At 38.3% G+C, this 16,846-nt stretch overlaps 2 protein-coding genes and 1 pseudogene across 2 annotated transcripts; 1 reads left to right on the top strand and 2 right to left on the bottom strand.

Annotated features, from left to right (window-relative positions):
- Nucleotides 1–240: 240 nt before the first annotated feature.
- On the bottom strand, nt 241–3,462 carry LOC110773061 (protein STRICTOSIDINE SYNTHASE-LIKE 5). Its single transcript, XM_088255884.1, has 4 exons — nt 2,924–3,462; nt 1,121–1,428; nt 893–1,025; nt 241–775 (listed from the first exon to the last, which is right to left on the bottom strand). The coding sequence occupies exons 1-4, from the start codon at nt 3,401–3,403 to the stop codon at nt 494–496; spliced, it is 1,203 nt and encodes a 400-aa protein (XP_088112010.1). The 5' UTR covers nt 3,404–3,462; the 3' UTR covers nt 241–493.
- LOC110770780 (isovalerate--CoA ligase AAE2 pseudogene) lies at nt 3,430–14,252 on the top strand (annotated as a pseudogene).
- LOC110770776 (protein STRICTOSIDINE SYNTHASE-LIKE 5-like) lies at nt 14,211–16,678 on the bottom strand. Its single transcript, XM_021974996.2, has 4 exons — nt 16,119–16,678; nt 15,037–15,344; nt 14,808–14,940; nt 14,211–14,690 (listed from the first exon to the last, which is right to left on the bottom strand). Exons 1-4 carry the CDS (start codon nt 16,596–16,598, stop codon nt 14,409–14,411), a joined length of 1,203 nt encoding a protein of 400 aa, XP_021830688.2. The 5' UTR covers nt 16,599–16,678; the 3' UTR covers nt 14,211–14,408.
- Nucleotides 16,679–16,846: the final 168 nt, after the last annotated feature.

Below are 16,846 nucleotides of genomic sequence, written 5' to 3'. Positions count from 1 at the left end.
TAAATTTTGGTCACTTGTATTGTATTGTACCCCACCATCCCAGGATTGGTGAATATGGGTGGTGGGAGAAGTGCAAGCGTCACACATGCATGTGTGCACCATGGATATGTGGATTTGGTGAGATATTGATGATGACACACAATTTCTCATACAAAGCCTAGCACGCACAGAAAAAAAAGAAAAAATCTAACATGTTACGTTAGATCACACGTTCGGGTTACAATATATAACATGTTTCGCAGAAAAAAAAGCTACAGAAATTTATTCTCAGAGAAAAAGCAAAGGCCTTGGGGAGCCTCTCCTGAACAATCTGTAATAAGTGTAATTGGAAGGTAACTTGTTGGCTCCTTATCTATTGTAAGAAAGGAAAATTTTATTAAACGAAGCTATACCGTTGCATCTATGTATGCTTAAGGTTCTCTAATGAAGCTACACTAGCATTGCATGTTTGTTGCAAATTATATAAAGGGAGCAGGAAATAGTACACCATAGCTCATGTAGTGGGATGTGCAGGATGTTGATGGACATCAAGGCGGATAATGTAGGGATTAACAATCGAACCGCAGTAGAGGTAATTTCCAATCTTGATCCCACTTGAAATGAGAAACAACTCAGGATCATAATAGTGAGCAGTAGGTTCCCCATTCAAATTCACAGCCAACACACCAGCATTCTTCTCCAAATGCGGTCTGCCTGCTGCATACCGCTTCACGATTGCCAGAACCTTTCGAATAAAAGGATATCTAAGTGCTAGATCCCAGTATGGTGTAACCTCCTGCCAATTTGGCATACAAAATGTCAATAAACCATGAAAAAAAAATGCATCCTTGTTCCATTCAAAACAGAACAACTGATGTGATTTTTCAGAAAACAGAGAGAAAATGAAGATCACCGTGGCCAATGCAATCCAGTACTGGCCTTCCCCATCATATCTGATATTATCGGGCAAGCCTGGCAAATGGTCAATAAAATTTTCTGCACTCCCTTTTTTACTGCCTTGTAGATAGTATTTTCTACACCTTCTCCTGCAATATTAATTAACCATTTAAGGCAGTAAAAAACTTTGTCCATACTTTCAGATTTATAAAAAAACAGAAGTCTTTAAGTTCTAAGAACATACATGACAGTTTCACAGAAGACAACGAAGTTTTGATCTGGAGAGACTGCTACTCCGTTGGCAAAGTAGAGGTTGTGGACCAGAACTTTGGTCTCTTTGGTTGTTGGGTTGTAGCTCATCAATCTGCCATGGGGTCTGCCCCCTAAAATATCCGAGAAGACGTCTTTTAAGCTGTATTTGTGTGAAGAATCTGTGAAGTAAAGCATGCCATCTTGTGCTACATCTACGCAGTTTGGTAGCTTGAATTTTACACCCTCGGCCTCATCTGTCAACAGTTCTACTGTTCCGTCCTCACTTATCTTCAATAGCCCCTGATTGAAAAAAATAATAATAACAAAAAGAAAACAAAAAGAAATATTGATATAAGTATGAGGCCACCTCCCTCTTACAATATGCACGTGAGATCAGGACCTACTTTTATGCATGTTGTGAAACTGTAGAAAACTTAGGTGGGGAGTTGTCTTGCAAGGTGACCTGAAAAGAACTATCTAGTTAAATCATAACAAGCGTTACATAAGACCCTAGGGGGTCGTTTGGCATGGCGGACTGTTATGGACTGGACTAAATTCTGGAACTGTCTAGCTTGAATTGGCCTAAGCTGGATTAAGTACTGACCTAGGTTTGTGTTGCGTCGGACTAAGAAGCTGGATTGTAAAAATGGTGAAGACTTATGTTTGGTGTTGTGTTGGACTAAAAAATAATTCTTACAATATTTAAATTTAATTGGGGTTTTTGACCTAAAAGATAAATAAATGCTACAAAGAAACCCAATTCAAAGATTTATAACAATATCTGGCAAAAGAAGAAGAAGATTTAAAACAATAATAAAAAAGAAAACAAATAAAATTCTGTTTTTTTTATGAAGAATAAAATTATGATATTTGTTTTTTGGCTTCTCAAGATTAATCTTAATTGGTCGAAACATTGTTAAAGGAGCTAAGCTCACTCTATATAATTCTAGGTTTTTCATGGCCCAAGTAAAACAATAATTAATATATATATATATAATTTTTGTATATTTGACTTTTGACTTCAAACTGAAAAATATAATTTGACAAGGTAAAATTGCTTGCGATAAAGAAAGCATCACATCATTTGGAAAAAAAAGAAAAAGAAAGCTATCACATCATGAATTATTAAACTTGTTTCAATATCAAAAAAATTTCAAACATTTGTAAATTACTATAGTTTGATTTTCCAAATGCAATATCAAAATAATTATTGTAATATTTTAAGGATTTTTATCTAAAAAAAATAAATGCTGCAAAAAAAAAAAAAAAAAAAAAAACCCATTCAAAGATCTAAAACAATAATTAAAAGAAAAAATAAATAAATTTCTGGTATTTTTTAAAGAGAGGCGTCGGACTCACGTGTTCTATTTAGCGAATCACTTTTCAAGCTCACTATATTAGACGAGCAAGTGAGGCGTTTTTTTCACTATTGGACTATACAGTCTCATTTAAGTTAGTTCTGTCTCTTACCAAATAGGAGTTTTGTCAGTGATAAGCAAGTTTCTATATGAGTTTTGCTCATAAGACCCTACTCTCAGAAAAATTCATGTCAGGTTATATGTCTAAGTAAATTACATATCGTGCACCAATAAGGATTGCTGGCATGACAACGAATACTGGTGGGGCTACACACAGTGCGTGCATGGACCTTACCAACTGAACCAACCCTCATTTGTTACGTTTTTATTTTTGTCTTTGTTTTTTGGGGGTAAGAATCCATGTTTACTTGAACTTTGACCAAATAATAAACATGAACAAATTTAATATGCACTGATATATTTAGGATCGAGCTGACCTTTTCTGTGTCAGCCACAAAGACCTCGTTCTTATGGCCGTGAGCGAGTCCAAGCGGCCTCCCACCGGTGAAAACCCAGTTCTCCACCACCGAATCAGCAGCCGACTCGTTCAGCCTGACTCGCTTGACCCACCCATCAGCACAACCCGTGTAAATCAGCCCCGACTTTGAGTCATAAGCCACGTCTTCGGGCACCAGCAAAGCCCCAGCACCCACAAACTCCAACCCTTTGAGCATGTGGGCATTACGCGTTGGAGCAGCCGCGACTGGCTGAGTCAACTCGTGGAGGGGTAGAGGAGCTGGGTCGAGCGAGTCGAGTTGGTAGATGAGCAGAGCTATTGCCAGTGGACCCAGAACTGAGAAGATAAGAAAAGCCGAGGGCCATGATAATGAAGACGACGACGACGTTTTGGTTGTGGGAATGGGATGAGTGTGATGAGAGGGTTGGGTTGGGGAAGGCGAGTCGCTTGAGTTGGACATTGTCACTTACTCGTCCCAGAAAATCGATGGAGGATATGAGAGGAGTGGTATATAATTGAGCCGTGTGAGCATATATAATAGGGCTGACCATAATTTTCAACAGCTAACGTGACGTGTTTCTTTTCTTTTGTTTCAACAGCTAAATAATTCAGTATAAGTCTTATTCTTACGATAGAATTTGTGTGCAATTCACACACGTATTGTTAGTAATCCAAGTTCTTTGACTTCAATGACATATAGGATTACATTCATTTTCTAATTTTATGATGTAATCATATATATTTTTTCTGTTTAAATTTATTTTCATGTTCCAAGTAGAACTGTAACAGATGAGGCCGGGGATGAACTGTCAACACTTCGTCTGTGAAGAACGTTTGTTTTCTTTCTTTTCTCCTTCTTATAATTTAGGAATTTTGGTGAAATAAGGACCTCCAATTTTTTTTTTTCCCATGATCCTCATATTAACTGAAGATAGACCTTCATTTTATTTCCATTTGGCTGGCTTAGCATGGTGTCTCTGGCCTTTTTTTTTTTAAAAAAAAAAAAAAAATCCATTTTTGCCTGACTTGGTGTCACCCTCCCCTGCCTTGGTCTCTTCCTCCTTAACTTACCCAAGTTTAAAAAAAACAGCAAAAGAATTAATTCAAAATATTTATTTGAAGTGTTTTGCTGCATTTCTTTCTTTGATCGTGACTTGCACGAACTAGACACGCCTTTAATGGTTGACTTATCTTAATGCTTGGAAAGGAAAATGAAAATGTTTTCGTTCCTTTAAATGGACTTGTATTAAAAATATCTATCACGAACTTAGGAGATAACCATGAAAACTTGTCACATTTACATCATAATTAAAATATATCAAACACTGAGAAAATATAACCCTTTCAATTGTGAGCATAAGAACAATTGCCCTAGCAATTTTCACAAAAACCGCAAGCATTAAGGGATAATCCTCCAAATCTGTTCTTATAATGGAAATAAAATCATAAATAGTACGAATGCCTCCATCTTATCTCTAATTCTTTATCTAGCTTTGGAGCAAAACAATGGACTTTGTCAATAACAATGTGACATGTGCATAAGTTTTTCTTTTTATATTTTTGATAAATTATTTTTGCATATTTATCAAACTGTGATTCGTAGGAATAAGGAGTATCTCCTTACCGACAAGGAGGCAAGTAATATCTATAAAAATATGAGTCTGCAGGGTTCACTGAGTCGGACACGACCGTTAATTAACGTTGGGTTGGTAGTTTTCTCTATTGTATGTGTTCAAATTATAGTAGTGTCTGTGGAGATTTTATTGGCTGCACTGCATGCATGCAGAGATTGTGCAGGTGGGGTGGGGTGAGTGAGTGAGTGGTGGGTTGCTCTTGCTGGTGACTTATCTTGCGTATATGGAGAACAAAGTGGACGGGTCGGGCCTAACTACAGCCAATTGCGGAAAATTAAATAAATGGGTTGGTTGGTTTGGTTCTGTATAAACTGATGAACCAAATTAGTTAGTCGTTTAATTATATTGATTTGTTTGATTCAGCGGTTAAGAGATATGAACTCATTTAAGAACTTTGTCACTATAGAATGACTCAACAAATAGATAACATGATTTGCATTCTGGATTATTGTTAATGGATTGTTGTTTTGGGCCATTTTCTTATTTTGTTTTATTTTACCCCTTTGGCCCATTTCTTCTTATAATATAACTTAAGCATCTCCTTTTGTGACACAAGTTCTGTATTTCATGTCTATGGAGAACTTAGACTTGAAAAAATCGGTTTCATTTTACTACTAATACTATGTCTATTGTTTGATTTCCTGCAATGTATTATGTAACAAAGAAAAAAAAGAAAAGCGCTATTATAACCTTATTATGGTATACAACAAAAATAATAAGTAAATAATCATCCTCAACCCCAATACCGAAAGTTTTCATGTAACCAAAGGGTGTAAAACCAACAAACCTGTTTGCCAATTGTCAAATCAAATGCCCATATCAGGGATTATTGGCCTCCCACAAGATTGGTCTTCCCCCTCACAATTTTTTTTTAAATCTTCCCAGTTGGGCTAGGCAAATTCCCATACATCATAGCTTTTGTAACCATAAAAGCAAGCAATTCCTCCTTACAAAACTTTAGAATCTCTCTAGAACTTGCATCAGCCCCACCACACCCTTGTAATTCACTATCGCTTGTATTAAAAAATATATATATTACCAACAAGCGGTCCTTAGTAAGGTGTCATTTTTTTTAAAGCCCTAAATTTCTAATACAACCCACCCAAGCCTATTCATAATACCCCTTCACACATAATCCCTTTATGCAAGATAAATTTAGTCCACCCCATTTATGTTGAGGGATATATATAACAGAGAAAATGTGTTTCGTACCGCATTATATATAGTAGCTTCTTGTTCCTCAAGCAACAACCATTGTTGGGTATTGTTGAATGTTGAGGTGAAGCATGTAAGGATGGAATACCGAGCCGCAGAAAATGTGATTTCCAATCTTGATTACACTTGAAACTAGAGACAATCCTGGATCATAATAATGTGAAATCAAATTTCCATCTAAATAAACGGCCAAAACGCCACCGTTCTTCTCTACACTGGGTCTCCTTGTGTACTTCTCCATAATCCAATAACTTTTCTGATGAAAGGATATCTAACAGTTAAATCCCAAGCCAATGTAGGTGACAGCATCAAAAGTTGCACAAAACAAAAACTAGGATTTTAGTATAAGCCCTTTACAAGGAAATGCTTTTTGAAAAAAAAGGTGGGAACATTTTTTATTTACCATTGACAATGCAATCCAGTAATAGCCCTCTCCATCATATCTGATGTTATCTGGCAAGCCTGGCAGCTGATCAATAAAAGTCTCAACACTTCCCTTTTTCTCCCCTTGTACGTAATACTTTTTACATCGCCTCCTATATATAACATGCACAAACAAAAAAACAATCTAACATGTTACATTATCACACTATCAATCTAGATTACACGTTCATACAACAGAACATCATAAACTAACATCGTACATGGGGTTTCACAGAAGATTACGTGGCTTTGATCGGGCGAAACCACCGGTCCATGAATCTACCACGAGGCCGACCCTCCAAAAAGTCCCAAACAAAGTGTTTTAAGTTGTACTTGTATGAAGCATCTGTGAAACCCCCATTTTTCCTAACTTTTAAAAAAGATATGAGTAATGCTAGGCTTACCACATTTTTCATACCACATTGTATACCACCCCCGCATCTATTAGAGAGGTGGTATCAATGTGGTATGAAAAATGTGGTAAGCCTAGCATTTTCCAAAAGATATAGTATAGCCGTCGGCTATACTCTGTTTTTACTAATTTTTTTTAAAAGAAATGGTATAGCCATGCGGCTATGCATGGTCTTTTCCAATTTTTTATTATAAAGCTATAGTATCGCCGCACGGCTATACTATGAGTTTTCTAATTTTTAAAAGGAAATATCTATAAAGTATAAATTAATGCAGCTTGGAGGGTGCTTTTTTCATATTTTTAAAAATTAAATAGTATAGCAGCCCATGCTATACTATAGCCGTGCGAATATACTAGGTTTTTCTAATTTTTTTTATAAAAGAAATTGTATATCCTAGTGGCTATACTATGTTTTTCCTAATTTTTTTTTTAAAAAAGAAACAGTATAGCCGATTGACTATACTCGGTTTTTTCCAATTTTTTTAAAAATAAATAGTATTGCCGCACGGCCATACCCTTTTGTAAAATTTTTATTTAAAGAAATAGTATCGCCGGCCGGCTATACTCTGTCTTTTCTAGTTTTTAAAAAGAAATAGGATAGCCGCGCGGCTATACACGGGTTTTTCCAATTTTTTAAAAAGATATAGCATAGCCAGATAGCTAAGCTCTATTTTTTCAAATTTTAAAAAGAAATATCAATAAAGTATAAACTAGTGCAACTTGGAGGGTCCTTTTTCATATATATATATATATTTTATTAAACAGTATAGGAGACCTGCTATACTATAGCCGGGCGGATATACTCGGTTTGTCTAATTTATTTTAAAGAAATAGTATAGTAGCGGCTATACTCTGTTTTTTCCAATTTTATTGAAAGAATCAGTTTTTTCCAATTTTTTTTATTATAAATAAATAGTATAGCCGACCGGCTATACCGTTTTTTAATTTTTATTTAAAGAAATAGTATAGCCGGCCGGCGATACTCTGTTTTTTCTTATTTTTAAAAAGAAATATTTGTAAAGTGTAAACTAACGCAACTTGTTTTAAACACTGTAGAAGCCCGGCTATACTACGTTTTTTTTTTATAAAAAAAATAGTATAGCCACGCGGATACGCTCGGTTTTTCTAATTTTTTTTAATTATAAAAAAAATAGTATAGCCGCTATACGCTCTTTTTTAATATTTTAAAAAGAAATAGTATAGCCGCGCGGCCATACCTGGTTTTTTCCATTTGTTTTTAAAAAATAAATAGTATAGCCTGCCGGCTATACTCTGTTTTTTCCAATTCTTAATAGCCTTGATTCAGCTATGTTATCTGTCCTGCTGCTGAGTCATTCCGAGGCGAGAATCGTCTTTGTAGACTACCAGTTACTTGAAATTGCCCAAGGAACACTTGATCTTCTCACCCGAAAAACAGATACAAAACCACCTGTTCTTGTTTTAATTGCTGTTTCTGAGGGGTCATCTGACTGACACATCTCCCACCAGATGCACTTCAAACGCCTATGAATATGAAAGTCTTCTGGAAACAGGAGATGGTGGATTTGAGATAAGAAGGCCAAGGAGTGAATGGGATCCTATCAGTGTAAATTATACCTCCGGCACAATATCCAGGCCAAAACAGGTTGTTTACAGTCACCGGGGTGCTTATCTTAACGCGTTGTCTACGGTTCTGCTTCATGGAATAGGTTCAACGCCTGTTTATCAATGGACTGTGCCTATGTTTCACTGCAATGGGTGGTGCCTCACTTGGGGGGTGGCTCCTCAGGGTGGAACTAACATGTAGAAAAAACTAAAAACTCACGGCAGCAAACTCACAAACAACAAACAGACCAAACACCAAATGATGGCACGCAGATGAAACCCAAAGAAAATCAAGCAAGAAAACACTCACTCAAGAACTCACACAGACTCAGAAGAGAATAGAAGGAAGAAGACATAAGCTTCCTGCTCTCGATAAGTTTTCATTCAATAATAATAGTTTTATACTACAACACTCTCATTACAAAACAAGAGACCAACGTCTCTTTGAGAGACAAACTTTTAGTCAAAAGAGAAAAGTTGTATTGGGACAACAACCGACAACATGGGTAAAACAACAGTAGCTCATTGAGCCAATAAACTCATTGAGCCAATAAACGACAGCATGCTCTTACAAAAGTAGCTTTGGATTCCTGCTTGGTTTAACTTTCAACAGCCTCCCTTAAACCAAGCTCATCATAGCTCTCCATTCCCATCATCTTCTTCAGCTTCATGAACGCATCCATCCTGAGACCCTTTGTAAATATATCTGCAATCTGTTCTCCAGTTGGACAATATTGGACTTCAACCACCTTGTCATTCACCAAATCCCGAATGTAGTGGAACCTCACAGGTATATGTTTAGTCCTCCCATGAAAAACAGGATTCCTTGCCAATGCAATCGCTGAATTATTGTCACAATAAATTGTTGTGGGGCTTTTCTGTTCATGATGAAGATCACCAAGTAATTGGCGCAACCATACTGCCTGTGTAGCAGAATTTGTGGCTGCAATATACTCTGCTTCAGTAGATGAAAGGGCTACAACTTGCTGCTTCTTTGATGACCAAGAAATCACTCCAGAACCAATATGAAATGCATAGCCAGAAGTACTTTTTGCACTATCAACATCACCAGCCCAGTCACTGTCCGTGTATCCTACTAGCTTCACAGGACAATTAGCTGAATAGAAAATACCATCACTTTGAGTTCCTTTGACATATCTCAAAATTCTTTTTGCTGCCTGCATATGTGACTGTCTTGGACTTTCCATAAATCTACTAATTAGCCCAACACCAAATGTGATATCTGGCCTAGTAGCAGTTAAATAACGCAAGCTACCAACCAACTGTTTGAAAAATGTTGGATTAACCAACTTTCCAGCTCCATCTCTCTGCAGCTTCAATCTTTCTTGAACTGGAGTTGAAATTGGCTTGCATGACTCCATTCTAAACCGTTTGAGGATGTCACCAGCATATTTCTTTTGAGAAATAAAAGTCCCTTGTTCAGTTTGTTTCACCTCAATACCAAGAAAATAACACATCAACCCCATATCAGTCATCTCAAATTGAGATGCTAAAGCCTCCCTGAATTCTGCAACCAATCTCATATTATTTCCTGTAATTATCAAGTCATCCACATACAGACAGACAATAACAACATCCCCTTGCTGATTATTTTTGACATACAAAGTATGTTCATATGGACACCTTTGAAACTTGTGCTTCATGAAGTAAGAATCAATTCTGGTGTACCATGCCCTTGGAGCTTGTTTAAGGCCATACAAAGCCTTTTTCAGCTTATACACCATATCAGCTTGCCCTTGTTTCACATAACCTGCTGGTTGCTCAAGATAAACCTCTTCTTCCAAGGTTCCATTCAAAAATGCAGATTTTACATCCATTTGGAATATCTTCCAAGCATTATGGGCAGCAAGAGAAATAACCATTCTAACAGTATCAAGCCTAGCAACAGGAGCAAAAACCTCAAAATAATCAATACCTGGTTTTTGCTTGTAGCCTTTAGCTACTAACCTCGCCTTGAAACGATCCACATCTCCATTCGGCTTGTACTTTGTCTTGTATACCCATTTAACTCCAATAGGTGTTTTTCCTTCAGGAAGAGAAGTAAGCTCCCAAGTGTCATTCTTTTCAATTGCATGAATCTCTTCACCCATTGCTGTAATCCAGTGTTCATGTTCACATGCCTCCTCAAATGATAGAGGATCACAATCTGCATATAGGGCAAAATTCACAATTTCTTCATCTGAGGCAACATTTCCTGTTCCCATTTGATAATCTTGGAAACGAGATGGCAATCGATGCTCACGTGTTGACCTTCTTGGCTCAACTTCCTGTTGAATTTCTGGTTCATTTACTTGTTGATCATCTCCAAAATGATAATTATCAGCTGCTGGAAAATATGTTGCAGGTCTGCTTTCATTCAAGGACCAATCCCAAGTTCCTTGCTCATCAAAAATGACATCCCTGCTGATTATAACCTTCTCTGTCTTTGGATTATAAAGCTTGTAGCCTTTTGTGACTGTGCTGTAGCCAATAAAAATGCATTTTTCTGCCTTCTCATCAAGTTTCTTTCTAATATGATCTGGGACATGGGAATAAGCAATACATCCAAACACACGAAGATGCTGAATATTTGGCTTCCTGCCACTCCAAACTTCATAAGGAGTTCTTCCATTCACACTTCTGCTAGGAGCCCTATTCAAAATATACACAGCACAAGCAACAGCTTCTGCCCAAAAATACTTAGGCAGATTCTTCAATTTCAGCATACATCTCACCATATCCATAATTGTTCTGTTTTTTTCTCTCAGCCACACCATTTTGCTGAGGTGTATACCTGGCTGTCAATTGATGTTTTATCCCATTCTTCTCTAAAAACTCATCACAGACTATGTATTCTTGGCCTCTGTCAGTTCTCAGTACTTTTATCATTTCACCACTTTGTTTCTCAACATAGGCCTTGAACTTCTTGAAAGTGTCACAAGCATCATATTTGTTCTTTAAGATATACACCCAAGTCTTCCTGCTGAAATCATCAATAAATGTAATGAAATATTTTCCACCACCGTGTGAGGTTGTCTCAACACTACACAGATCAGAGTGTATCACTTCAAGAGGCCTTTGAGCTCTAAAGGCTTTTCCTTTAGGAAAACTGTCTCTGTGCTTTTTACCATGAACGCAGGTCTCACATAAATCATTAGGCACATAAATATGAGGCAAACCAAATACCAAATTTTTCTGAGCAAGGAGATTTAAACTGTTAAAATTTAAATGTCCATATCGCATGTGCCATAGCCAATTATCGTCAACCATCATTGAGCTGAAACAAGGTAATTCACAGTAACTGAGATACAATGGAAACAGCCGGTTTGGAGTCATTTTTACCTTTGCTATTAGTCTATGATTGGCAGCATGGATGGTGCAAACTCCATTGACAATTTGGATGTCATATCCTTTCTCTGACAACTGTCCCAAGCTCAACAAATTGTGCCGCAAACCAGGAACGTAATAAACATCTGATATGGAATTGGACGAGCCATCCTTTAGCCTGATAGTGATTCTTCCTTTTCCTTTGGCTGGAATCTTTGTTTGATCACCAAATGTAATCACAGACTGCACAGACTCATTCAAATCACTGAACAAATCCTTGTGCCCACACATATGATTACTACATCCAGTATCCAACAACCACTTGTTTTTCTCATCATCACTTACAGCATTAAAAGCCAGCAACAAAGTCTCTTCATTCCCCTTTCCATCTTCTGCAACTTTAGCATGATGCCCCTTATTTTCAAACCTCTGAGAATTGCATTCATTTTTGTAGTGGCCATATTTCTGGCAGTTAAAACACTGAACATTAGATTTATCACGAGCTTGACTCCAACTGTTGCTATCACGGGCTTGGCTCCAATTGTTGCTTCTTCCTCTTCCTCTGCCTCTTCCTCTTCTGTTTTCAAATCTATTCTGTCCCCTTCTGTAATTTGAGTTATGATTCTTGCCATTTGATCTTGCTTCATTGCAGGACTCCTCATTTTTAGAGTCATTCTTTTCCTTTTTCAAGTTCACTTGGGCCTTCAATGCTTCTTCAATCCCAATCTCTGACTTCTCATTTAGTCTTTGCTCATAAGCTTGCAGTGAACCTTGCAACTCATCAACTGTCAAAGTACTAAGGTCACGTGTCTCCTCAATAGCTGTAACTTTGCCTTCAAACCTGTCTGTCAAGGTTCGAAGAACTTTCTCCACAATCAGTAGCTCTTTCATATCCTCACCATTGGCTTTCATCTGATTAGCCAAGGACAAAGTACGTGAGAAATAATCAGAGATGCTTTCTTTTCTTTCCATCTGCAAAAGTTCAAACTGCCTCCTCAAGGTCTGCAACCGTACCTTCTTTACCTTCTCTCTTCCAATATAGCTATTGATTAGCACATCCCATGCCTCCTTAGATGTAGAGACATGTGCAATCTTCTCATAGACTGCTGGATCAATTGCACCAAAAATATACATTAAGGCCCTGCTGTCTTTCTTCCTATTTTTCACCAACTCTTCTCTCTGGTTCTGTGTGAGAGTTGCTTGATCTCCTGGTTCTGCAAAACCATTTAATACAACATCTGTGTACTCCATCACTTTGAAGAAAAGCTCCATCTGAGAACGCCAATATTGGAAGTTCCCCTTCCCATCAAATTTACCGACGGGGCACTGCACAAAGTCATTTCTGTTTGCCATTCTTCTTGAGCCTCAGCTCTGATACCAGATGTAGAAAAAACTAAAAACTCACGGCAGCAAACTCACAAACAACAAACAGACCAAACACCAAATGATGGCACGCAGATGAAACCCAAAGAAAATCAAGCAAGAAAACACTCACTCAAGAACTCACACAGACTCAGAAGAGAATAGAAGGAAGAAGACAGAAGCTTCCTGCTCTCGATAAGTTTTCATTCAATAATAATAGTTTTATACTACAACACTCTCATTACAAAACAAGAGACCAACGTCTCTTTGAGAGACAAACTTTTAGTCAAAAGAGAAAAGTTGTATTGGGACAACAACCGACAGCATGGGTAAAACAACAGTAGCTCATTGAGCCAATAAACTCATTGAGCCAATAAACGACAGCATGCTCTTACAAAAGTAGCTTTGGATTCCTGCTTGGTTTAACTTTCAACATAACATCTGCCTCAGGAAAGTCAATCCAAAACACATTTGACAACATAGTTCAATACAATGTGATACACATGGGAGGGGCACCAGCTGTCTTGAACATGATTGTTAATTCACCGGTCAGTGACTGGAAGCCACTTCCTCGCAAGGTGGAAATAATGACGGGCGGTTCACCACCCCTGCCACAGATCCTTTTCAAGATGGAAGAATTGGGGTTTGGAGTAAATCACTTTTATGGTCTAACAGATACTTATTGTCCAGGGACTTAATGCTGATGGAAACCAGAGTGGGATTCTCTGCCCTCCATTGAAAGATCAAAGCTTAAAGCTCGACAAGGGGTGCAGCATCTTGGTTTGGAAGAGGTTGACATAAGAGATCCTGTCACTGTGGAAAGTGTAACACCTGATGGTAATTCAGTGGGTGAGATTATGTTAAGGGAAACACTGTTATGACTGGTTATCTTAAAGACTAGAAAGCCACAAAGGAAGCTTTACGAGGTGGATGGTTGCGGAGCGGGGATCTAGCTGTGAAACATCCAAATAATTACATCGATCGAAGTGAAGGACCGGTTGAAAGATATAATCATATGTGGGGGAGAGAACATAAGTACAGTTGAGGTGGAAACAGTTTTGTTTAGCCATCCAGCAGTTCTTGAGGCTGCAGTTGTTGCTCGCCCAGATAACCATTAGGGGCAGACTCCTTGTGCATTTGTGAAATTGGAGGGATTTGATCATCTGAATGCTAAAGACCTAATCGAATTCTGCCCGGATAATTTGCCTCATTATACGGCTCCCTGGACAGTAATTTTCAATGATATATCAAAAACTGCAACCGGAAAGATACAGAAATTTATTCTCAGAGAAAAAGCAAAGGCCAAGGGAGCCTCTCTTGAACAAGCTGTAACAAGTGTAATTAGAAGGTAACCTGTTGGCTCCTTATCTATTGCAAGAAAGGAAAATTTTAATAAACCAAGCTATACCATTGCATCTATGTATGCTTAAGGTTCTCTATTGAAGCTACACTAGCATTGCTGTTTGTTGCAAATTATATCAAGGGAGCAGGAAATAGTACACCATAGCTCATGTAGTGGTTTGTGCAGGATGTTGATGGACATCAAGGCGGATAATGTAGGGATTAACAATCGAACCGCAGTAGAGGTAATTTCCAATCTTGATCCCACTTGTAATGAGAAACAACTCAGGATCAGAATAGTGAGCAGTAGGTTCCCCATTCAAATTCACGGCCAACACACCAGCATTCTTCTCCAAATGCGGTCTGTCTGCTGCATACCGCTTCAGAATTGCCAGAACCTTTCGAATAAAAGGATATCTAAGTGCTAGATCCAAGTATGGTGTAACCTCCTGACAATTTGGCATACAAAATGTCAATAAACCATGAAAAAAAAATGCATCCTTGTTCCATTCAAAACAGAACAACTGATGTGATTTTTCAGAAAACAGAGAGAAAATGAAGATCACCGTGGTCAATGCAATCCAGTACTGGCCTTCCCCATCATATCTGATATTATCAGGCAAGCCTGGCAAATGGTCAATAAAATTTTCTACACTCCCTTTTTTACTGCCTTGTAGATAGTATTTTCTACACCTTCTCCTGCAATATTAACCATTTAAGGCAGTAAAAAACTTTGTCCATACTTTCAGATTTAAAAGAAAAAAAAACATAAGTCTTTAAGTTCTAAGAACTTACATGACAGTTTCACAGAAGACAACGAAGTTTTGATCTGGAGAGACTGCCACTCCGTTGGCAAAGTAGAGGTTGTGGACCAGAACTTTGGTCTCTTTGGTTGTTGGGTTGTAGCTCATCAATCTGCCATGGGGTCTGCCCCCTAAAATATCTGAGACGACGTCTTTTAAGCTGTATTTGTGTGAAGCATCTGTGAAGTAAAGCATGCCATCTTGTGCTACATCTACGCAGTCTGTTAGCTTGAATTTTACACCCTCGGCCTCATCTGTCAACAGTTCTACTGTTCCGTCCTCACTTATCTTCAATAGCCCCTGATTGAAAAAAGAAAATAATAACAAAAATAAAACAAAAAGAAATATTGATATAATTATGAGGCCACCTCCTTCTTACAATATGCACACGAGATCAGGACTCGTCTTGCTCGTTGACATGAAAAGGACTACCTAGTTAAATCATAACAAGCGTTACATAACACCCTACGAGTTTTGTCAGTGAGAAGCAAGTTTCTATACGAGTTTTGTTCATAAGACCTTACTCTCAGAAAAATTCATGTCAGGTTATATGTATAAGTAATGAGACAGTACTGATGGGTTACAAATTGTTCTCCGCGCGTACACCGTAGCAGCGGGACCACGTGCATGTTCTATGAAACTAAAACCAACTTGAGCATTGATTAATTTTAGTTAATAATTCATGGGTGACCAATTTTTGTACGTTTTTGTTTTTGGTTATGAAAAGTTTAGGAAGAGATCGATTACTCTCACCACAAGCACTAGGGCATACTCGCAACCTTGAACCGAAAGGACTTATGAGTGGCACCCAAGTGCCAGTTGCCATCAGTATGGATTTATGTATTAAATTACTGATTGAGCACCAATTAGGATTGCTGGCATGGCAGCGGGACTCGAACACTAGTAAAACTACACACAGTGCATGGACCTTACCAACTGAACCAACCCTCATTGTTACGTTTTTGTTTTTGTTTTGTTTTTTTTGGAGGTAAGAATCCATGTATACTTTGAACTTTGACCAAATAATAAACATGAACAAATTTAATAAGCACTGATATTTAGGATCGAGCTGACCTTTTCTGTGTCAGCCACAAAAACCTCGTTCTTATGGCCGTGAGCGAGTCCAAGCGGCCTCCCACCGGTGAAAACCCATTTCTCCACCACCGAGTCAGCAGCCGACTCGTTCAGCCTGACTCGCTTGACCCATCCATCAGCACAACCCGTGTAAATCAGCCCCGACTTTGAGTCATAAGCCACGTCTTCGGGCGCCAGCAAAGCCCCAGCACCCACAAACTCCGACCCTTTGAGCATGTGGGCATTACGCGTTGGAGCAGCCGCGACTGGCTGAGTCAACTCGTGGAGGGGTAGAGGAGCTGGGTCGAGCGAGTCGAGTTGGTAGATGAGCAGAGCTATTGCCAGTGGACCCAGAACTGAGAAGATAAGAAAAGCTGAGGGCCATGATAATGAAGATGACGAAGACTTTTTGGTTGTGGGAATGGGATGAGTGTGATGAGAGGGTTGGGTTGGGGAAGGCGAGTCGCTTGAGTTGGACATTGTCACGTTCTGAGTTAATAATGGTGTCAACTCGTCCCAGAAAATCGATGGAGGATATGAGAGGAATGATATATAATAGGGCTGATCATAATTTTCAACAGCTAACGTGTTTCTTTTCTTTTGTTTCTTTCAACTCCTTTAATTTTTAAATCAAGTCTTTTGTTGGTTTTCTTTCAACTTTGGTAAGTTAAGGAGGAAGAGACGAAGGCAGGGGCGGCTACCATAAGGGAGCTTCTCCATTGCGAAGT

The sequence above is a fragment of the Prunus avium genome, chromosome 7, assembly GCF_965620075.1.
Source record: "Prunus avium chromosome 7, drPruAviu1.hap1.1, whole genome shotgun sequence".
Classification (NCBI taxonomy): Eukaryota; Viridiplantae; Streptophyta; class Magnoliopsida; order Rosales; family Rosaceae; genus Prunus; species Prunus avium.
This window is presented reverse-complemented; position numbering and strand designations above follow the sequence as displayed.